The sequence below is a fragment of the Gigantopelta aegis genome, chromosome 9 (assembly GCF_016097555.1).
Source record: "Gigantopelta aegis isolate Gae_Host chromosome 9, Gae_host_genome, whole genome shotgun sequence".
In the NCBI taxonomy this organism is placed as follows: domain Eukaryota; kingdom Metazoa; phylum Mollusca; class Gastropoda; order Neomphalida; family Peltospiridae; genus Gigantopelta; species Gigantopelta aegis.
Window position 1 is genome coordinate 18,738,221 of NC_054707.1, and position 23,960 is coordinate 18,762,180.

General features: G+C 40.3%; 1 protein-coding gene and 1 long non-coding RNA gene across 2 annotated transcripts in view; both read left to right on the plus strand.

Annotated features, from left to right (window-relative positions):
* LOC121381157 overlaps positions 1 to 7,255 on the plus strand; it is a 10,441-nt gene extending 3,186 nt beyond the window's left edge. Inside the window, exons 2-4 of the mRNA XM_041510331.1 lie at positions 4,000 to 4,343; positions 5,840 to 5,953; positions 6,777 to 7,255. Coding sequence (XP_041366265.1) covers positions 4,000 to 4,343; positions 5,840 to 5,953; positions 6,777 to 6,930 — 612 coding nt within the window. The 3' untranslated portion in view covers positions 6,931 to 7,255. The remainder of the gene's footprint in view (positions 1 to 3,999; positions 4,344 to 5,839; positions 5,954 to 6,776) is intronic.
* A 7,112-nt stretch (positions 7,256 to 14,367) lies between these two features.
* LOC121382045 lies at positions 14,368 to 23,629 on the plus strand. Its single transcript, XR_005959104.1, has 3 exons — positions 14,368 to 14,615; positions 21,504 to 21,617; positions 23,292 to 23,629. It is a non-coding gene; the product is annotated as an uncharacterized LOC121382045 (long non-coding RNA).
* Positions 23,630 to 23,960: the final 331 nt, after the last annotated feature.

The window sequence follows — 23,960 nt, forward strand, 5'->3', positions numbered from 1 at the left end:
TTATGTATGTATGTATCTATATATGTATGTATGTCTGTGTGTGCGTGTTTGTGTGTGTGTGTGTGTTTGTTTGTGTGTGTGTGTGTGTGTCTGTGTGCGTGTCTGTGTGTATGTGTGTGTGTGTGTGTATGTGTGTGTTTGTGTGTGTGTGTGTGCATGTGTTTGTGTTTGTGTGTGTGTGTGTTGGTTTCTTCATTCCTTTTCTATGTAAATGTCGGCAGTCATGTCATTATATTGTATGCATATGATTGATATCAGTTTAACTGGTGTAGTAGAGCAGATTTCAATAAGATTGATATTGTATGTATATATGAGAGGGCCTTGGACTTGTGCCTAGTACTTTTGTTGTAAATACATTTTTTTCATTTCAACTTATTTACGTGCTTATATCCAATTAAGATTCAAGCACGCTGTCCTGAGAACACACCTCAGCTATCTGGGCTGTCTGTCCAGGACAGTGGGTTAGTTATTAGTTGTTAGAGGTTAGTCAGAGAAAATAGGGTGTAGTGGTCTTACACCTACCCATTGAGTCATTCAAACTCACACTGGGTGGGAGTCGGGCTGCGAACCCAGTACCTACCAGCCTTAGTTTATACAATGAATATGGTATATACCTACATGTAATAACCGTGTAATGACCGTTTATTAAATACTGTGCTGCAATTCCCTTATACCCACACTTCTTTTCTTTATAAATCTCTTTTCACTCGTGCCAGTAGTAAAGCGTTTGTCTGGTGCGTGGTCGGTCTAGGATCGATCCCCGTCGGTGCTCCACAACTGATGTAACAAAGGCCGTGGTATGCAGATCCTGACGTGAAAAAAATGAGTCAATAACTGCTCCCCTAACGTAGAGACTTCCAAGCTAACTTGCGATGAGGACAGACGTCTCGCCATGTACTCTCGAGTTACCCCCCCCCCCCCCCCCCCCTCCACCTAGGAGGACTCTTACTGAGTTACGGGAAGCTACTTGAGTATCGTGTCACGTACACCGGGTCACGGGCTTCCGTGACTTTGGTGTACGGCAACGCGATCGTACAGAAGAAGAGGAGGAGATGGAGGAAGAGGAAAAGCGCGTCAGGAACGGCACGGGGGATGGGGGGGGGGGGTACCCAAAACTGGCGGCTCAACCGCCAGCGGCGGTCCCTTCTGCGATGACGCCCCCAGCCCAGCCTGAGTCGAGGAAACCAGCTACGCCGGAACCGTCGACCACCGAGAGGGACAGACTCAACACCGCGGTGTGTGAGACGCCCCGTAAAGGCCCTCCATCGCCGACCACTACGTGGCCCAGACAGAACTGGCCGGTATCCCCGGTACTGCCAGTCGTCAAGCCACCGGCCCTATCAGCCGCCGTTGGAAAGAGGAAGGCCGTCGACCAACCTGACAAGGCCCGACCTCCTCCAACACCCGCACCGTCCCCCTCCGACTCGGAAACCGTCTGGAAAGTTCAGATCGGGAAAATCAGGTCCGGCTTCCTGATGTTCGTACAGTGGGACACCTCGGATCCGGCATCACTGATGGGCGGACTTGTGAAACCAGAGTTAAAACAACTGCCTGATGGAAGCGCTTACGAGCTACACACCATCAAATCTACAGCCGGCAAGACGGGGTTGGTACTAACTCAGCGCCGAGAAGGAGTCTACCGACAAGCGGTCCTGGTTAGAGAGATGGATAGCCACACCATCCACAGGATCCCCAAGGCCCTTTTCGGCATAACCATCCTCGCCGACTATTAACTTTTTACTAATTGCCCCTGCGCGTGCTGTAACCTCATCGTGGTGCAGGGGTGTAACATTCTCTTGGAGAATGGCCAATACAGCACAACTCCCCTTTTGGGGCACCTTGTTGGCCGTGAGGTGCATCTCGTAATGCTGGATGATGGGATCCTGGTGGTTGAGTTGGTAACATATCATCTTCACAAATCAAGGCTAATATTCTTTCCTCGTATTCAGCCTTGATACATGTCGTCAAGAAATCGTGCCACAAAATGCTTAAATTTCATTGGATGCGATGAGATCTGATTGCAACGAATCGCAACGCTCCTTATAGATTCCCTTGTTATTGTAAACAAAAATGGCAGCGTCAGCGTCCGTGGAAACGTGTCGTGTTTGTCACGATATGTTAAAAAAAGGTTTCGGCGGTTAATTTTTGATATTGCTTTCAAGATTGTCACATGTTACCGATGCTGTGATTGGTCAGCGATGTCATCGTGTAAGGGACATAATCGGTGTTACAAATTTTCTTCCAATAGAGGGCGCTAGTAGTGGATATCAGTAATCTTGACTACATGTATCAAAGCTGCATACAAGGAACGAATATTAGCCTTGATTTATGAAGATGGGAACATATCTACGGATATGTTTTCTGGCAACACATCACTTTGGCCTGGAGTTCAGCTAGACGGGTGGTCAGGGAGGCCCGACCTGATCAATCGGCTGGTCATGCCAAGCTCCAGAGCAAACAACCATTATTTCGTTAATTTTGTCAAGAACAAACATTATGCATATATCATTTGTATTTGTTGTTCTTGGATCATCACTTACTGTTTGCATTTACCATAGTTTGACACCCAATAGCCGATGTATTTTTCGTGCTGGGGTGTCGTTAAACATTCAGTCATTCATTTTACTAATTGCTATTTATAAAATTCCCATGCCCCCCTCCCCCCCCCCCCCCCCCCCCCCCCCCCCCTACACACACATCCCGAGTCAGGGCACCGATCTTATCGGAGGTCGGACTCGGGATGGGCGTGTTCGAAACCCTAGTGGTATATGGGCGCGTTAAACTAGTTATCATCATCATCATAACGTAGATTAAGATACGCGGTCGGTCTATGATTGATCCCCGTCCGTGGCCCATTGGGCTATTTCTCGTTTCAGCCAGTGCGCCACGACTGGTATATCAATCAAAGTCCGTGGTGTGTACTATCCTAATAACCGATGATTAATAAATCAATGTGCTTTAGTGGTGTCGTTAAACAAAATAAACTCTTTTTTCTTTTTTTTTAGAGTAAGATATTCCTTTATTGATAAATGCAAATGGTAAGGGGAGATTACTCAGCTTGAATTAGGGGAATGATGGGGAGCGGAAGAGATAGCTTTCCTTAAATGGCAAGGTCTGGGTATGTACTATCCTGCCTGAGGGATATTTCATATAAAAGAGTCATTGCTGCTAAACGAACGAGATGATTATGGGGTCAAAGCAGCGCGTTTCCTCTCTAATTATATTTGCGGTCTTTAACCATATTTCCGAAGCCATACAGCAACAGTTAAAATGTGTTAAGGACGGTGTTGGATATGGGTATGGGCATGCGCATGGGCATGGGCATGGGTAAGTTTTAGATTGCTTTCATCACCACTTTCTTTCTTTCTTTTTTTTTTTTTCGGGACAGGATGTAGCCCAGGGGTAAAGCGCTCGCTTGATGCGCGGTCGGTTTGGGATCGATCCCCGTCGATGGACCCATTGGGTTATTTCTCGTTCCAGCCAGTGCACCATGACTGGTATATCAAAGGCCGTGGTATGTGCTATCCTGTCTGTGGGATGGTGCATGTAAAAGATCCCTTGCTATTAACGGAAAAATTTAGCGGATTTCCTTTCTAAGACTAGGGGGCGGGATTTAGCGCAGTCGGTTGAGTACTTGATTGAGGTACATGCGTAGCAGCATCGAACCACCTCGGTGGATCCATTCAGCTGATTGGGTTGGTTTTTTCGGTCCAACCAGTGCACCAGAACTGGACAAAGGCCGTGGTATGTGCCTTTCTATCTGCATATAAAAGATCCCTTGCTGCATCAGGAAAAAAAGTAGCGGGCTCCCTTTGATGACTACGAGTCAGAATTACCAAATGTGGTGTCGTTAAACAAAACAAACTTTAACTCTAAGACTATATGTCAAAATTACCAAATGTTTGACATCCAACAGCCGATGATTAATAAATTAATGTGCTCTAGTGGTGTCCTTAAACAAAACAAATTTGTTTCCTCTTTTCTTTTTTTCACACGTAGATGAAGTACATCTGTTACATCGTGTTTGTCTTCGGTTTGTGTGCAGCTCTTGTCAATCCCCAAATGAACGCACAGAATCAGCAAGGACAAGACCATATGATGCAAGCAGCTCGGATGGAAGATTATAACGAGGCACATTTTAAACAGAGATTAAACTCTGAGGTGGAACGTCTATCAGGACAAAGCACAGAGCAGGTGTTCCACAGATACAGAACATCCGAGCATGCTATTGCCGAGCAGTACTCTGGACTCTTCGAGACATCCGAAGAAACCGAGGTCTCTCAGGCAGTATGGGACTCGAAACACCAACATCAAAATCATGACTGTGATAGGTGTTGTCCGACGTAAGTTCATGGAGTCAGACAGGCTTCGTTATCCAGTCCGAGAACTGGGCCCGTGCTTACAAAAATCTAGAGTCTGGACTCAGTCTCTAATGACGTCATAATGCAAACAATTCGTATTGCGCTGCCATGTCGTTAAAGTCTTAAGTCTGGACTCAAAAATATTTTTTTTACACACCCGTTGGTGAGAACAGCATTCGTTATTTTTGATAACACATGCTTGTTTACATATGACACTAAGACATACGAGGCAATTTTTCTTTCCAGCTAGTGCACCACGACTGGTATATTAAAGGCCGTGGTATGTACTACCATGTCTGTGGGATGATGCATATAAAAGATCCATTGCTGCTAATCGAAAAGAGTAGCCCATGAAGTGGCAACAGCGGGTTTCCTCTCTCAATATCTGTGTGGTCCTTAACCATATGCCTGACGCCATATAACCGTAAATAAAATATGTTGAGTGCGTCATTAAATAAAACATTTCCTTCCTTCTAAGACATACGAGGCTATTTCTCATTCCAGCCAGTGCACCACGACTGGTATATTAAAGACCGTGGTATGTACCACCCTGTCTGTGGGATGGTGCATATAAAATTTCCATTGCAGCTAATCGAAAAGAGTAGCCCACGAAGTGGCGGCAGCGGGTTTCTTCTCTCAATATCTGTGTGGTCCTTAACCATATGCCTGACGCCATATAACCGTAAATAAAATATGTTGAGTGCGTCGTTAAATAAAACATGTCTTTATTTATTTATTTCTAAGACATAAGACTGGCTGCTCCTAAGTGATGACCAGGTCATCAATGTCATACATCCAATAATAAAAAAAACCCAACCCCAACCCCCCAGAAAACCCCAACAACAACAAAAAAACCCAGCACGATCGAAATCGATTACACTGTGACGTATAGTTAACCTGACAATCATTTGTCGCTACAAGTGAAAGGACTGTAAATAACTTTTAGTCGAAACAGATGTTAAAATTTGCTTAAAACATGGTTTTTGAGGATATGTATGAAATAGAACAATACATTCGTATCCGTTTGATACCATTTATCTTACAACTCGTTGTTTTAAAACGTATCCAAATCACTTTCGCTCGTCAGGTACATTTTAAAACAAGATAAATGATATCTAACGGCCACCCGTGTAGTATTCTCTGTATAAGCATGGAATATGAAATAACAGACTTTCGCTGTCTACGTCATCTTCCCCGTCCCCCGTGTTCAGCGACAGCGAACGATGCAAACATTCACGCACTGTTTTACTGGTTTCCGGTGCGGTAATTTTCTGCTCACACACACACACACACACATACACACACACACACACACATACCCCCCTACACACACACACACACGAACACACACACACACACATACCCACACACGCACACGAACACACACTCACACACACACACACATACCCGCACACGCACACGCACACACACACACACACGCTATTTCTTTACAATAAAATTGTGTATCTTTGTTTCAGACGAGTCTATCACAGAAGAACTATTTTGCTTCGGAATACACGTGGACAAAATAAAGTGCTTGTTCATCTGTCCAACATAGGGAAGTTCCAGTTTTTGCGACATGCAGAATGCGTGTACGTATTTTGGTTAATGTTTTGAACGTGTAGTTTCGTTTTTGGTTTTATACTATGCCACAGTATGTGATACATACAACACGAGAATACTAACAATGCTTTTGTTGTAAATCATCGACCATGTGGGTCTTTAACGACTTTAAGATAAACCAATCTGTGACGTCTCTAAACTAAAACAAAGTTTAACTTTGATAATTGTAGCTGAAAAAATTATTTTTTATATATTACATTTAAAGTTTAATTAATTCTGATTCATTCCTTTATTATAATTTTTCTTTATATCACACTGTCTCATTTTCTTTCTCTCCTTTGAATTCCATTCCACATCCACATCCCAGTCCTTTTAGGTAGTACTCCACTAAATAGCATCTCGGCTGGGTCAAAGTTCGCAGTGAACCGAGCTTTTAATGGAGGAGTTAAAGCTGTGAGTCCTGCCATTGGTAATAAATGTGACAGTGGTTGCTTTGCATCAAGTATAGTTTTATGTAGGTAATAAATGCATGCCATTTTATTTGATGCAGTACCAGTGTGTCAAGTACACTTGTGCTTTAAACATACATGGTGTGCCTGTAAAACTAAGCACTACCATTTGGTGCGGAATTGACGGGGCTTGTAACAACATTCTGTTATCTCGAAAATGAGCCAGGGCAAAGGTGCCATTTAACTCGGTCACTACTTTGGGTATTCATATATATGGTTCATATTTTGGTTGATACGTTGTGTATAGTAGTTTTAGGCCAATATCTTAACACTGTCGCCAATGAGATTTTATTTGGTATAACCCATCCTTTAACTGTGGGCTCTCATTACGTTGTTTTTTTAGACCTGGGGCCGGAAGCTGTAACGGACACTGTGTGATGGAGATGATGTCTGTATATTTAATGGTTTGGAATCTCAACTCGGAAACCGGTTTGCCGTTCTCTATCGACAGATTCGAGGTACCTGGGTACTGCTCCTGCAAACGATGGCTCCCATGAACAATGCAATACATATACAGTGAAACCTTTCAAAACCGAACCCTCTGTAAACCGGACTTCCCTTAAAAAAAAAAACCGAACGTTTTTCATGATCCATGTTTAAATAGCTGTGCAGAAGAAAACGTCTGTAAACCGGATACTTTTTAAAACTGGATTTATTACTTGGTCCTGAGGGTGTTTGGTTTAGTGGAGTTTCACTGCAATTAAGAACCCAAACCTTGTGTACACGTATGACTAGTAACCTGAGTAACCCACTGATGGAATTTCTCATAGTATTTACTATTATGTTATCCGTATAATTCTGAAATAAAGCTTTTTAAGCATCTGTTCGAGTTTTCGAATCTTGACTTGTTCTAATCAACAAAGCATTTCTGTTGTAGTAACACAACGTAGAGTGGTATGTGGTTTCGTGGAAGAGAAGAAAGAAATGTTTTAATGTCACCTTAGTACATTTTAATCTACGGTTGTTGGATGTCTAACATATTTATAGGATATTAAACGAGCTTCCATTTCGTATCATGTTTATGTCCCGAGTGAAATAATTTTCAATTGTCACGAGCTTGTCATGATACGAAATGGTAGCGAGTTTAATATCCTATTTATTACCCACAATCGATCTTAGTTTATGTCACTCATCTCGTTTCGTTGACGTTCCTGTAAGGTTGTAGTGCGCTAATTGATGACGTCATCGTGTGACGTCAAAAGTGTTACGTCCCACTTGGGTCTCACTACACAGATCACTTCCGGGTGAGAGTTCATGGATCATTTTCTACCAATAATATTTGTTTTGTCTGTACAATTTTTAATTATTTTTTATTCAGATGCTTGTGCAGAAAATTATGCAGGTGAAGTCTAGACTGGTAAGCGAAGTCTCTAGGGGGTTCGGGTGATGCATTTTACATTTTATTTGAAAAGAAGAAATTTCACTTGGAACAGGAGGGTTCGACCCCAAACTTCACCTACTAACCCCCCCCCCCCCACCCGCCTTCTTTCAGTATTTATGTGTACCCATATCTGTATATTCCCTGAGGGATTAAGCCAAAGGTAAAATGTGCATTTTAATTTAATGGCCATTTTGATTTGCAGTTTCAGGACCTATCAATAAAATCATGCAGTATATTAATTAAAATGTCAAATTAACGACTTATTACCAAATCGACGAGCTCAAAATAATCAATAAGAACTTATGCGTTATTATCCTTTTTAACTTAGTTTCGCTGTCCTCAATTCTGTGGATAATTAGGCCTACTTCATGAATGAACCAGAAGAGACAACTTCAACTCTAGTTCATTAAAATAAACCTTTTAATGAAATACTTCTACTGCTATACTAGTTTTTCAGTGTGTGATGAAATGTAATACTTCTCGTTCACACACAACAAAATTATATATATAATTTTTTTTTTATATATCTGTCTATTTACACACACACCCCACTCGAGTTTGAAGGCATGGAATTGTTGGAAGGTTTAGCATTGTGACGTCATAGACAATGTACGCACCGTTCAACCAACGGCAGGGTTAGTTTTAAATCTACATAGTTATTATCGTTTTTGTTGTCATTGTTTTATTATTTAATTATATATGTATACATCCTAAAATCTTTCTTCTTTTTATAGTCGTTCAGATTACTGTTTAAGATATTTCATTCTTTTTGTGTTTCAGAGACAAGAAAACGTTTTGATGTATCATTCAGAAAAACAAATCAACGGACGGGGTGCACTCAAAAACATTCAAAATCGACAATGAAAGTATGGTGCGCACCCACAAAAAATATTCAATATCAAATAGCAAACGATGGGGTGCACTCCATAAACATTCAACATCAACAACCAAACGATGGAGTGTACCTCCCAAAATAAATCAAAATCAACAATCAAAGAATGGTGTGCATCCCCAAACATTGAAAACAGAATGGTGCACACCCACAGAAATATTCAACATCAATAAGCAAACGAAGGGAAGCACTCATAAACATTCAACATCAACCAAAGGACGGTGCACACAATATTCAACATCCAACAATCAAAGGATAGTGTACCACCAAACACTTTCAACATCAAAATGAAAGGATATATGCGCACCCCAAACACATTCAACATTAACAATCAAAGGATGGTGTGCACCCACAAACAAATATTCAGTATCGATAAGCACGCACTCCATAAACCAAACATCAACAAAAGAATGGTGTGCACCAAAAAATCGCCCAACATTAATACTGAAAGGACGGGTGCGCATCAAAGGACGGGTGCGCATCAAAGGACGGGTGCGCACTCCAAAAACATCAACATCAACAAAGGATGGTGCGCACCAAAAACATTCAAAATCAACAATCAAAAGATGGTGCGCACCCACAAAAATATTCAATATCAATAAGCAAACGATGAGGTGCACTCCATAAACATTCAACATCAACAATCAAAGGATGGTGCGCACCCACCAAAATATTCAATATCGATAAGCAAACGATGGTGTGCACTCCATAAACATTCAAAATCAACAATCAAAGGATGGTGCGCACCCACAAAAATATTCAATATCAATAAGCAAACGATGGTGTGCACTCCATAAACATTCAAAATCAACAATCAAAGGATGGTGCGCACCTACCAAAATATTCAATATCAATAAGCAAACGATGGTGTGCACTCCATAAACATTCAAAATCAACAATCAAAGGATGGTGCGCACCCACCAAAATATTCAACATCAATAAGCAAACGATGGGGTGCACTCCATAAACATTCAACATCAACAAAGGACGGATGCGCACCCCAAAAAACATTCAAAATCAAAATCAAAGGATGGGTACGCACCCACAAACAATATTCCCACCCAGAACGAGTTTTAACGACTCATTGGGTAGGTGTAAGACCACTACACCCTCTTCTCTCTCACTAACCACTAACCAATAACCCACTGTCCTTGACAGAAAGTCCAGATAGCTGAGGTGTATGCCCAAGACAGCGTGCTTGAACCTTAATTGGCTATAAACAAGAAAATAACTAAATGAAATGTCACTAACTACTTTTAAAAGCTTTTTTAATATTTTATGCCTACATACAAACATTATATTAATATTATGTTAAACAATTTCTAGTACATGTACTTCTTAACAGGATCATGCAATTAGCGTGACCTCGTGTTTAATTAATAATTTTGCCAATTTAATAAATGGCTGTTTACAAGTCAAACATTCGATTTGTTCATTTGTTTAATTATCCTTATTGAAGTCATGTATAATGGAACAGTAAAATTTATTTTAATTATTTATACACAGGCGACGAATGAATAAATAAATAGAGAATAATACACGAGTGGCCGTTAGATATCATTTATCTCACAACGAGTTGTTTTAAAATGTATCTAACGAGCGAAAACGAGTTTGATACGTTTTTAAACGAGTTGTGAGATAAATGGTATCTAACGGACACGAATGTTTTATTCTATTTCTTACATATCCTTAAAAAGCAGGTTTTAAGCAAATTAAAATATCTTTATCGAGTAAAAGATATTTACAACTCTGCACTTGTAGACACATAATTGCCAGGTTAACTATACGTCACAGTGTAATCGATTTCCACCATGCTGTTTTTTATTGGACGTATGGCATTGGTGACCTGGTCATCACCTAGGAGCAGCCAGTCGTATGCCTTAAAATTAATAACACACGTACGTGTGTAAACAACTATGTGTTATCAAACACTTGTAAATAGGGTTTGTGTGTGCGATAATTAAACACAACTGCAGATCCGTAGGAGCAAGGGTGGGGGAGTAAGGGCGTGTGTGTGTGTGTGTGTGTGTGTCAATATTCGCACACAAAGGGTTCTAAAAACACTGCTGTAAGGTAAGTAAATTTGTTCTCCCATCTTTCCCTGTGAAAATGGAATGTTATCATTCGCACAACGGCGTTTGAACGCGAGGTTTATCTTGATGAACTACATTCGCCACCTACCCCTATAGTTTGCATCGCTGTTAAAAATAGTAACGTAGAGCCTAGTGGTACCATCGTGTGGTTCTTTATTTGATTGTATCTAAGAAAGTTGTCTTTCCAAGGTCTCAGATAGTGATTCTTCACACAACATACAACTTGATACTCTTCTCTTTTCTTTTAACCTCATTCCATACTGATGTCTCGATAACAGAGGTTTGTTTTCAGACAGTGTAAACATCAGGGCTGAGTTCAGCCAGACTGAGCAGACAAACGTCCGCTAGACTGGTTTATCAAATTCAAATCAAATTCTTTATTCGCTCAGACCATACACATGGCACATGAGGTAAACTACAATACAATTATACATTGTGAGCAAGTAATACTGGATTAATGTTTCCACTGGTGAGAACATTATGAAATTATTGTACGCGCTTCACGATAAACGAAATGGCCACCGGAATTAATCAAATAGTTCGCGAACGTTAGCAAAACGTTCGCTGTCTGATCTTGCGGCTGTTGACAAATCATCAAACATCGCACAATCGTGTGAATTAAAGATGTAAAGCGCTCGTTTAATGTACGATCGGCCTAGGATCAATCCGCGTTGATTGACCCATTAGACTATTCTCGTTTCAACCAGTGCACCACGACTGGTATATCAAAGGCGGTGGTATGTGCTATCCTGTCTGTATGATGGTGCATATAAAAGATCCATTAATACTAATGGGGAAAAAATCGGGTTTCCTCTCTAAGACTATGTTAAATAACCAAATACTTGACATCCAATAGCCGATGAATAATAAATCAATGTACTCTAGTAGTATCGTTAAACAAAACAAATTTTACTAAATAATGTTATTCATGTATCATGTATTACATCGTTTAATTTTAAATTCATGGAAATTTTTTAAAATAAAAATCGTAAAATGTTGCAGAATATATGATTGTGCAAATATAATGTGATTCTATGGATTTAATATACCTGTAGCTGAAATCACTGCCATATTTTACTCACCTATTTTTTTACATATTTTTTTTTACTCCATTTCGCTTCAAAGAATGAACATGTTATGAAACAATAACTTTAAGAATTGTCGTACTTTTTGTGTGTTTTTTTACAACTGGCGCCATAACCGCGTCATACTTTTCTCAACCGCAAAGGCTTTATTCGTATGACCAACATGGAAGAGAAGAGTTATTTTAGGAGGAGGAAGAAAGTTCTCTTCCTGTTTAGAAAGTATTTGAGAAGCGAACACTCGAGCGTCGAATCATTCATCGTACAGGAACAAGCAAAGGTATTTCAAAACTTGTATATATATAATTTATATTATAGCTCATGTATATATAATGTATTTCATATCTCAAAACTTATATGTATAATTTATATCATATGTTATAAATGCACTGGTTTAAAAAATTGTATTAGTTTGTTCCTAATAGTCAGCATTGCTTCAGACATTTGAAAACAAATCTTTTTATGGACGGATGGATGTGTGGATCCGTGTGGATTACATTTGATAGTTATTATTGAAATACATACATACATACGTACACACATACACACATACATACATACATACAATATAAAGATATTCATACATCAATATACATCAATATATACAAACAGTATAAACTCCTGTATACCGGACACCCTTGGGACCAATAAAAATGTCCGGTATATTTAGGGATCCGGTTTAGAGAGGTTCAATTTTGTACTGGTTTTTTTTTTAAAGGACTGAAAAACGTCCGATTCCGATTACAGAGGGTCCGGTCTTGAGAGGTTTCACTGTACATCAACACACACACACACACACACACACACACACACACACACACAGTATGTGTGTGTCTCTCTGTGTGTGTGTGTGTGTGTGTGTGTGTGTGTGTGTGTGTGTGCGCGTATAAAATTAAGTGGAATGGTTAATTGCTTCCCTAACGTAGGTTATGGGAATCCATTTAAGATATTACCATATATTGATACCATTGACATTAACATGCTAAAGGGAGCCAACGTTACTATCCTTGGACTTGAATCAGGGGAGTGTGTGGGAGCGGCGGTGATAGCTCCCCTAAACAATGACAAAGTCTGGGAGTTTACTATCATGTCTGGGAGTTTACTATCATGTCTGTGGGATGCTGCATATAAAAGATCTATTGCTGCTAAACGAAAAGAGTAGCCTATGGAGAGTTAGCAGCTGGTTTCCTATCTAATTATCTTTGTAATTAAAAAGTGTTAAGAACCTCTTTGGGTACGGGTACGGGCACGGACATGGACGTGGGCGTGGACATGGACGTGGGCGTGGGCGTGGGCGAGGGCGTGGGCGTGGGCGTGGGCGAGGGCGTGGGCGTGGGCGTGGGCGTGGGCGAGGACGTGGGCGAGGGCATGGACATGGGCAGGGTGTGGGCGTGGGCATGGGCATGGTCATGGGCACGGGCAGGGTGTGGGCGTGGGCGTGGTGTGGGCGTGGTGTGGGTGTGAGTGTGGGTGTGGGTGTGGGTGTGGGTGTGGGTGTGGGTGTGGGTGTGGGTAAGTTTTAGATTGCTTTCATCACCACTTCTTTCTTTCTTTTCTTTTTCTTTTTTTTTTCGGGATAGGATGTTGCACGGTGGTAAAGCGCTCGCTTGAAGCGCGGTCGGTTTGGGTATAGGTCAGTGCTCAAAATTTGCCCCCCAAAATCTGATGGCCCCCAAAATAATAATGGGTGTTGGCAAGGTGAGCAAGGTTTTAATGTGGAATAAATAGATGCAATACAAATAGTATTGTAATAATAGTAGCTCATATATTATAGCTCTAAAGAAGATTGCCCAAATAATAAAAATTAATGTTTTAATATTCAAGTCGCCCATACGGGACATTGGTCGCATTTGGCGACCTGGCCACATGCCGTTTCGAGCCCTGTTATGGGTATAGGATATGGGTATGGGTATGGGTATGGGTATGGGTAATTGCTGGTGTGCTTCCACCAGAAAGCTGTTCAAGCACGCCTGTCGTGGAGACCACCTCTGACATCGAACAGTCGCTAAATAAAACATTTCTGTTCGCTCGTAGATGATGTGCCTCTACTGCATCGTGTTCGTCTTCGGGTCGCGCGGAGCTCTTGCCTCTACGTACATTGTGGCGCCGGATCAGGAAGCAGACGACCAAGTGATGCCGATGATGCCAATGGAGCCTATTGGAGATCTTGGAGAGGCCGACTTTGAACAGAGGCTAACCTCTGAGATAGAAAGTCTAGCGGGGGGAAACATAGAGCAGCTGTTCCACAGGTACCGCACATCCGAACATGCTGTTGCCGAGCAGTACTCTGAAGTCTTCGAGACCGTCGGACAATCCGACGTCTCTCAGGCAGAATGGAATGCGAATCACCAACATCACGATCATGACTACGATAGATGTTGTCCGACGTAAGTCCATTTGTGTTACAGAGAGGTTTCGTTATCCTGCCAGAGAACCGGGCCCGTGCTTATAAACCTTTTGAAAGTCTAGACTCGGTCTCCAATGACGTCATAATTTTTATGGCTTTTGCCATGACGTTAAAATCTCCAGTTTCGAGCCAGGCCTGGCCCTGTGCTTATAAAACATTTAGAGTCTAGACTCAAATAGAATCTGAGAAATTTAATGTCATGATAACGCCAAAAATTGCATGCATGTAACTCATTGCAAGTTGAGTCTGGACTATAAACGTTTCATATGAGCACGGGGCCAGATCCAACAAAAAATAACAGACTTTCGTCGTCTACGTCATCAGTGTGTAAGTAACCTTCCAATGTTCAGCAACAGCGAGCGACGCTAATGTTCGCGAACTATTTGACCTGTCCTCCGATGTGGTCAATGAATTTATATTCCATGGGCCAGACCAGAATTTGGTACCACCTAGAGGGACAAAGGCTCATAGGTTTTTTTTGATAAGTCTATGCATGTAGGTAATAAAATGAGGTGATAGCCTTCCGTATCAAGTAGCTTTCTGTCATTTTCACCTTGAAAACTGAATAATATGCGGGGGAAAATCCGAAGCAAATGTTTGGGATAGGGGAAACTTAATTTTGAATAACTTTCCTTAGAATCACCCTGTCATAGGAATTCACCACTCAAAATGTGTGTTTTGAAGCCCTCTAACGATTACATATCATAATATGCAAATGAACCACAAAGGTAGGTCATCAGAGGTCAAAAGGTCACCGATTTTGGGTTCAAGCTAAAAATTTATGGATTTCAACTTTGCCTCGTCATCTATTGGGACATTTGCCAAATTCAGGCCTAGAAATGGGTGGAAACTGTGTCAGATGGAATTTCCAACAATTTAAAGGCACCCATGTACAGTCATGTAGAAAAATACTGAAACGGAAACAAAGTCAAGGTACGTTTTTGCAGAAATTGATACTTTTATGATATATCAGTACTAACACCAACATCAACCTTAAATCACACTATAATGACAATAAGTCTCACAAAATGTTTACTACAAAGCAGTTGTGTATTTTTTTTTGAGGCATGAAGCAGGCCTAAAAAGGTCAAAATGTCACCTATATATGGTCATGCTGGACATGTTTTTCGCCAACCATTAAGATAATAACTCAAAAGAGCTTGAGACACATGTACGGAAACCATACTTAATAATTACACTTTAACAAACACTTTACCTATTTTACTATTATTACTAACAGACCCAAACGAATAGAAGCTTGGTCGTGTAATTTTATGCAAATCCATTTATTAAGCACCCAAACGTTCCAAGTAAAGATTGTACCTACGTTTCCATTATTATGTAGGTAATGCTATAATCTTATCTTTAAGACCTATTGCAATTGAGACAGCCGTAATGGGATGACACCCACTTAACTTACTGCAGGTCTTATAGGCTACAAATAGAAAGGCTGTCTTTATCAAAAGTCCATCCCCAACCCTCCTCCGAGTGGGTGCATTTTGGTAACTGATGAGCCATAATTCATCTTGGTAGGCAACCTGTTTTGGGTGCTCACAGTCGGGCATCCTGGTGTAAATGAAATGGTTTTTATCATCTTCCTCTTGCTTCATAGACAATTTTCAGGTCGCTGAATTTATCATACAAGATAACTGTAATGCGTTTAACTAGCTGGAGATATGGACCATCTGTGTTTGCTTTGGTGTAAGAGTTGAGTGTCCTATTGGTAACGACACAAGTCATATCAGAGTAGCAGTTCCATGGATGTCAGACTGGTTATCTATTTTTTTACGAAAAAAAGCAAAGTAGTGTTAACATCCTCTGAAGATGTTTGATGAGCAGCAAGGCCGGGGATTTCACTTTAGCCAGGATGCCTGCTTCCTTGAATACCTTTTCTTTGTTTTTCTCCCGTGTATGCTTTTATTACTGTTCATGATGTATGTGTTTTATACCAACGCAAGGAGGTCGGTATTGGATGCAATTATGGTTTTCCCCCGAATGTTTGATCCAACATGGGAATGATTACTCGACAAACACTATAGGTTTTGTATATCCCGGGCTCGGGTGATACTGAGATCATCTGACAGAGAACACGGGACACGGCTCTGTCAGTAGTCCCATACCGAAATGGAAGTACTGTTGTTTCACCATTCATCTTATTATCATCCATATAATTATATTTATGTCATAAGAAAAAAAAGGACGTTGCTAGCATACTCATGAAATATCAGGTTACTTATAAAAACAAGGTTCTATGAAACTGGACTGACATTTTACGTGATCCAGCCAATAAAGAGGAACTAAATAATACTCCACACTACCAATATTGCCACCGTAGACTGCCACGAAGAGAAATAACCATTACGTTTGGTGCCACAGTTATTCTTCAAGCAAATGTTCGTTCAATGCCACCATGTGACTATGAGGAATCAGACATCACACTTTTAATTCATGTACAGAACATTATTATGAACGACTGTACCAGCCATCATGTGCGCACTGTTAACACAAATATATATGTCGTCCCAATTGGCAAGTTCCATCATTTATTTACCTTGGGTAAAACAAATGTGAGAATATGGTTTGCCTGTGGTGCAGGTAAATTCTTTACATATCATCAAATCAGTGGTATATATGACGTCCTTGGAAAAGATACATACTTGTCACTGCTTCTTTTCCATAGCTTAACAGGATATAATACTCCTGCTTTCTTGGCAAAAACAGGTAAAAGGACCGTACGGGGTGCATGGAACTGCTACCCTGATGTGACCAGTGCCTTTACCTAACACCCGTGTCTTTGCCTTACACCAAAGTATATGCACATGATCCACACTCCAGCTATTCACCGTAAGTTATTATAATAAGACCAGTGACCTGCCAGAATGGAACAACAATGAAAACCATTTCATCATCTTAGGATACACCCACTATTGCTCAACCTGCTATTCATCAGTGGACAGAATGAATAAATTGCATCTATTCCAGAGAGGTGGGGTGGTCTTTTGATAACGCCAGTCCTGCATTCCTATATGCAGTACCAAACCTGTGACCCTCAAACACTGCAGTGTTGTTACAATAGTCTAAGTGGATGTGGCACTAGATGTATACGATAAAATAAGACAAGATACATTTGATTACTGCAGGCCACAGTTTATGAATAAATATATCACCCATGTATTATTATTATAGGGCTGCAAACTTAACAAGTATATGTGGCCAAAGCTGTAAAGATACTTAGAAATTGAACTAAATGCAAAGGATTACATTCTACCTCCATTTGGTGAAAGTGAAACAGACAGCTAGTGCCATCTATTGACAATAGTTTGAAAGATAATTTAAATGAAACTTTGAAGGAATTTCAAGATTTCCACTAGCCTGTACTTGTTCGATCTGAAAACAAAAACTGAATTAGGGTGCTCCAACACAACCACGGGTGTTTATTATGGCATTCTCATTGACGTTTCCATCCTTATTATTCAGAATGAGTTTAGTTGGTACCATCAAATCATAGAAAACTGAATAGTGGTTTTTTGAACTCGGATGACCTACTTTTATACATGCCAATAATAATTTTCTTAAAAAGACATCAGATGCCAAGAACACTTCAAAATAAACGTGTTGAATGTTTATTTGTTCTAATAGGGTGTTTGTTGTGTTAGTCAATGTTGAAGTTAGTACTGATATACCATAAAAGTATAAATTTCTGCAAAAACCTGACCTTGGCTCGTTTGTTTCCGTTGCAATATTTTTCTAGATGGCTGAACATGGGTGTCTTTAAATGGTTGGAAATTCCTTCTGACACAGTTTCCAGCCATTTCTAAGCCTGATTTTGGCAAATGTCCCAATAGGTGACCAGGGGTGGGGGCGGTCTTTTGATAAAGCCAGTCCTGCGTTCCTATATGCAGTACCAAACCTGTGACCCTCAAATACTACAATGTTGTTCAATAGTCTCAGTGGACGTGGCACTAGATGTATACGATACAATAAGATAAGATACATTTTATTACTGCAGATCACACTTTATGAATAATGTATATATTGCCTATGTACTACAGGGCTGCAAACTTACCAAGTATATGTGGCCAAAGCTGCAAAGATACTTAGAAATTGAACTAAATGCAAATGATTACATTCTACCTCCATTTGGTGAAAGTAAAATAGACAGCTAGTGTTATCTATTGACAATAGTTTGAATGGGGAGTAATAATTTTTTAAAGGTCAGTTCAATGAAAAGTTGATGGAATTTCAAGATTTCCACTAGCCTGTACCTGTTCAATCTGAAAACAAAAACTGAATTAGGGTGCTCAGACACAACCACAGGTATTTATTATGACTTTCACATTGCCGTTTCCATCCTTATTTTTCAGAATGAGCTTGGTTGGTACCATCAAATCATAGAAAACTGAATAGTGACCTTTTGACCTCTGATGACCTACTTTTATACATGCCAATAATAATTTTCTTAAAAAGACATCAGATGCCAAGAGCACTTCATAATAAAACATTTGAGTGTTTATTTGTTCTAATAGGGTGTTGTGTTAGTTAATGTTGATGGTTAATTTGATATATCATAAAAGTATCAATTTCTTCAAAGACTGACCTTGGCTCGTTTGTTTCCGTTTCAATATTTTTCTAGATCGCTGAACATGGGTACCTTTAAATGATTGAAAATTCCTTCTGACACAGTTTCCAGCCATTTCTGGGCCTGGTTTTGGTAAATGTGCTAATAGATAACGAGGCAAAGCTAAAATCCGCAAATTTTGAGCTGGTGTAATCGTTAGTGGGCTTCAAAACACATATTTTGAGTGGTGAATTGTTATGATAGGGTGATTCTAAGGAAAGTTATTCCAAATTAAGTTTCCCCTACCCCCAAAATTTGCTTCAAAATGTTTTCCGCACACTATTCAGTTTTCAGGGTGAAAATGTCGGAAAGCTACTCGATACGGAAGGCTATCACCTCATTTTATTATCTACATGCATAGACCTATCAAAAAAACCCTATGAGCCTTTGTCCCTCTGGGTGGTACCAAATCATGAAAAACTGACCTCTGGCCCGTGGACTATTAACGTGAAGCGCATAAACCAGTCTTGCGAACGTGATTTTGTTCGGAGTGGCCCCCGAGTTTCGCTGCAACGAGCAGAAAAACGTTCGCTAGACTGGTTTGTGTGCTTCACGTTAAACCTAATTACCACGTCTGGGTTCAGTCAAATAGTTCGCGAACGTTTGCGTCGTTCACTGTCGCTGAACACGAATTTGGGTTTCCGTCCCTGTAGTCGAGTTACGGGAATCAGTCTCTGGATCTCGGCATTTCACTTTGATTTAATATTCAAACTGATATCTGTTAGATTTTATCTGTATATTTATTTAGTATTCTAATGCCAACTCTACCGATAGACTTGCCATCATGTTTTGTTTTGTTTGTTTTGGAGTTTTATGCGTTCTTCTGCGGCACGTAGCCCAGTGGTAAAGGGCTCGCCTGATGCGCAGTTGATTTAGGATCGATTCCCGTTAGTGTACCCATTGGGCTATATGTTGTTCCAGCTAGTGCACCATGACTGGTACATCAAACGTCGTGGTATGTGTTACCCTGTCTATGGGATGGAGCATATAAAGATCCTTTGCTACTAATGGAAAAATGTAGGTGGTTTCCTCTTTAAGACTATACTTCAAAATTACCAACTGTTTGACATCCATGGCTAATAGCCGATGATTAATAAATCAATGTGCTCCAGTGGTGTCGTTAAACAAAACAAACTTTAACTTTAGCATTCTTCGATAGTCATTTCGACATCTACTTTGCACTTGTTGCTAGATAGGGACGGGACGTAGCCCAGTGGTTTAGGATCGATCCCCGTCGGTGGGTCCATTGGGCTATTTCTCGTTCCAGCCAGTGCATCATGACCCTACCAAAGGCCGTGGTATGTGTTACCCTGTCTGTGGGATGGTGCATATAAAAGATCCCTTGCTACAAATGGGAAAATGTAGCGGGTTTCCTCTCTAATACTATTTATCAAAGTTACCAAATGTTTGACATCCAACAGTCGATGATTAATAAATCAATGTGCTCTAGTGGTTCTCGATACTGATCCCGCGTTCTTCAAAACAAAACGTTAAGCTACGTTTCAATATGTACGGTTTTCATGTACAGTTGCGGAACTAGAAAATTAATTTTGATGGAGGGGGGGGGGGGGGGGGGGAAATACTATAACAATATTTTGTTCCGTTAATGCAACTTGAAATATATTTAGTTAAATAGTTTATTATATTATTACATCATTTATGCTGTTTTACAAGTCAGGTTGATCAAAGAGAAGCGCCGTGTCGAAAATTACTGCTTTTGTTTACACTGTACATACAGGAGATGGTCAGGAGCTGACGTCACTTCGCCCCAAGCTATACCACCGGACGTCACAAAAACGAAACAAAATGGCTGCCCCCAGTTAGCAGGAATAATCATGTTTTTTTATTAACTCTAAAATTACGCGTTTTTCATTATCTAAAGTGTCAGTATGTGTTGGTGGTCCGGGTATGGATCTTTCCAACACATAAGGCTCTTGTTTGAGTTGACCCTACCTTTAAGTATTAAAGAAAGACATGCATTTAACTGTAAGTAATGATTATTGGTTATCATTATCTTTTCATTTCAAATTATGTTCGTGCTTATATCCAACTGAGGTTCAAAAACGCTGTCCTGGGCACACACCTCAGTTATCTGGGCTCTGTCCAGAACAGTGGGTTAATTGTTAGTGGTTAGTAAGAGAGAAGAGGGTGTAGTGGTCTTACACCTACCCATTGAGTCGTTAAAACTCGCTCTGGTTGGGAGCCGGTACCGGGCTGCGGACCCTGTACATACCAGCCTTATGTTCGATGGCTTAACAACGACACCACCGAGGCCGGTCGGGATGTTATCTAGGATGACAGCTGCATGCGTCTCTGTTAGGATTTTCAGTAGTGGAGTTTTGGAGCATTTTAAAACCGACGTTTTTATCATTTTAAAACATTTTTCCAGCGACCCTGCAAGTGGGTTCCCAAGACTTGAAACTTTATTTTTGGGGGATATACGCTCGCAGCAATATAGATACCAGCTGTAAAATCACCGATAATAGTGCGTCTTTAAACATTGTCCCCCCCTCCACAGTTTACACACACACGCACGCACTCGCGCACACACGCACATACACTATTCTTTACATTAAAATAGTATATCTTTGTTTCAGTCGAGTCTATCACAGAAGACCTCTTTTCCTTCGGAATACACGGGGAGAAAATAAATTGCTTGCTCATCTGCCAAACATAGGGAGGTTCCAGTTTTTGCGACATGCAGAATGCGTGTATGTATTTTGGTTAATGTTTTGCATATTTAGTTTTCATTTTGGGTTTTCTACTGTACAATAATAATGTGAGGAATACAATACGAAGAATACTGACTCTGTACAATGATTCTGTTATAAATCATTGACTAATGTGTGTTTAACACGACTTAAAGGTAAACCAGTTCATGTGCCTAACTGATTTTGTTGGAACAACAGTAGTAATCAAACAACTAACTTTAACTTTGATAACTGTGCTGCAATACAATGGAAGAGTGCAGTATTCGAGAAAAATTAACTACCAAGATAACGAGATAATTTCATGCAAATTTAAAGAAAAAAGTATCCACGCCCTAAATTAATTATTATACAGTTGCGTATACAGACAACTAGTTATCCTCATATACCAGTAGGGTTTCGAACATACCCATCCCGAGTCCGACCTCCAATAAGATCGGTGGCCTGACTCGGGACAGGAATTGCCTATTCCTAAAAGTCAATTTTGAAATGTTGAATAAGTCCAAACATTTTAAAAAAGGGAAATGGCATATTTAAATTTTGAAGCGCCTATATAAAATTAATTAAAAATTATAACTATTATAACTATAAAATATAAATTAACTGGCGCAAATTGCGATGGGCTATGTAATAAATTATTTAACTTTAAATTCATTTATAAATTTAGGCCCAAGGAGCTTAGGAGAAAAGGTTGGCCCAGGCCCCACAGGAAAGTTTCAACTAAACCTAACTGTATTTGACATTAGTTAAATGTTCATAATCTTACGTCTAGTCGAAAGGTTAAGTGCAGAGTGCGCACGCACAAAGCACGTGCTGCTGAACACGATTCCAGTAAGTGGACGTACTGCAGCTTTCCCTTGTTTTATTACCCATTTTTCAGAAGGAAGGAAATGTTTTATTTAACGACGCACTCAACACATTGTATTTACGTTTATATGACATCGGACATATGGTTAAGGACCACACAGATATTGAGGGAGGAAACCCACTGTCGCCACTTCATGGGCTACTATTTTTCGATTAGCAGCAAGGGATCTTTTATATGCACCATCCCATAGACAGGATATCACATACCACGGCTTTTGATATACCAGTCGTGGTGCACTGGCTGGAGCGAGAAATAGCGCAATAGGTCCACTGACAGGGATAAATCCCAAACCGACCGCGCATCAAGCGAGCGCTTTACCACTGGGCTACGTCCCGCCCCTACCCATTTTTCAGATACAGAATATCTTATACACTGTTTTCACAGTGAAAACAAGGTGTTATGTTTTTTTATCATTGGCTCATAGGATAACCATTCTGTTTTAAAGTCAATTGATGGCGTTTCTTAATTTTGAAAAGTTTACAGATACTGCTACTGCAACTCTTTGATATGTAGAATTAAAGTTTTATTAATTCTGCCTCATTCCCTTCTTTTTTTACTATTTCATTTTTTTTATAACACTGCCTCATTTCCTTTCTTTCCTCTAAATTCCATCTTATGTCTCCCTAATCCAGCATGCCATATATTTCAACTGTCCCAGTCCACAGCCCAGTCCTTGTCTCTCTTAACGACGACGGGTGATTGTCTGTTGTGGCCAACCATGCTACACACCTACTATTTCCCATCAACTTTTAGCTGTGGGCTGTCTCATTACTTTTTTGTTTTGTTTTTGTTTTTGTTTTGTTTTTCAGACCTTTAGCTGGAAGTTGTTACGGACACTGTGCGATGGAAATGATGTCTGTATATTTAATGGTTTGGAAACTGGACTCCATTTCCGGCTTGCCGTTCACAATCGACAGATTCGAGGTACCTGGGTACTGCTCCTGCAAGGGATGACACTAATGAAGAATGCTGCAATATATTATGTTTGAGAACCCAAACTTTGTGTATAACTGATAGCCTAGGTATTACACACCAAATTATAATGTTGTAATTTTTTGGAACATCTAGAGAACCCACTGAAGCCAGTTTTCATAATACTTGCTTTTATGTTATCCGTATAATTCTCAAATAAAGATATTTAAGAGTATATTCGAGTTTCGGAATCTGACATGTAATAACCGTCAAAGCATTTCTGTTGTATTAACATGACATAGAGTGTATGTGGTTTCGTGGAAGAGAGGAAATGAATGTTTTTATGCAGGGGCGTAGGCTTGGGGGGTTCGGGGGGTTCGGACCCCCCCCCCCCCCCCCCCCCCCCCCCCCTGAAGCAAATGGTCAGCTTTTCAGAACTAAAACATACAGGTTTATATATATTGAGTTTCTGGTGGTGCAAAAACAAAATAGAAAAAGATCCACTTGGTTCATATTCGAAACCCCCCCCCCCCAGGTCCAGATCACGCTACGCCCCTGTGGTGGCA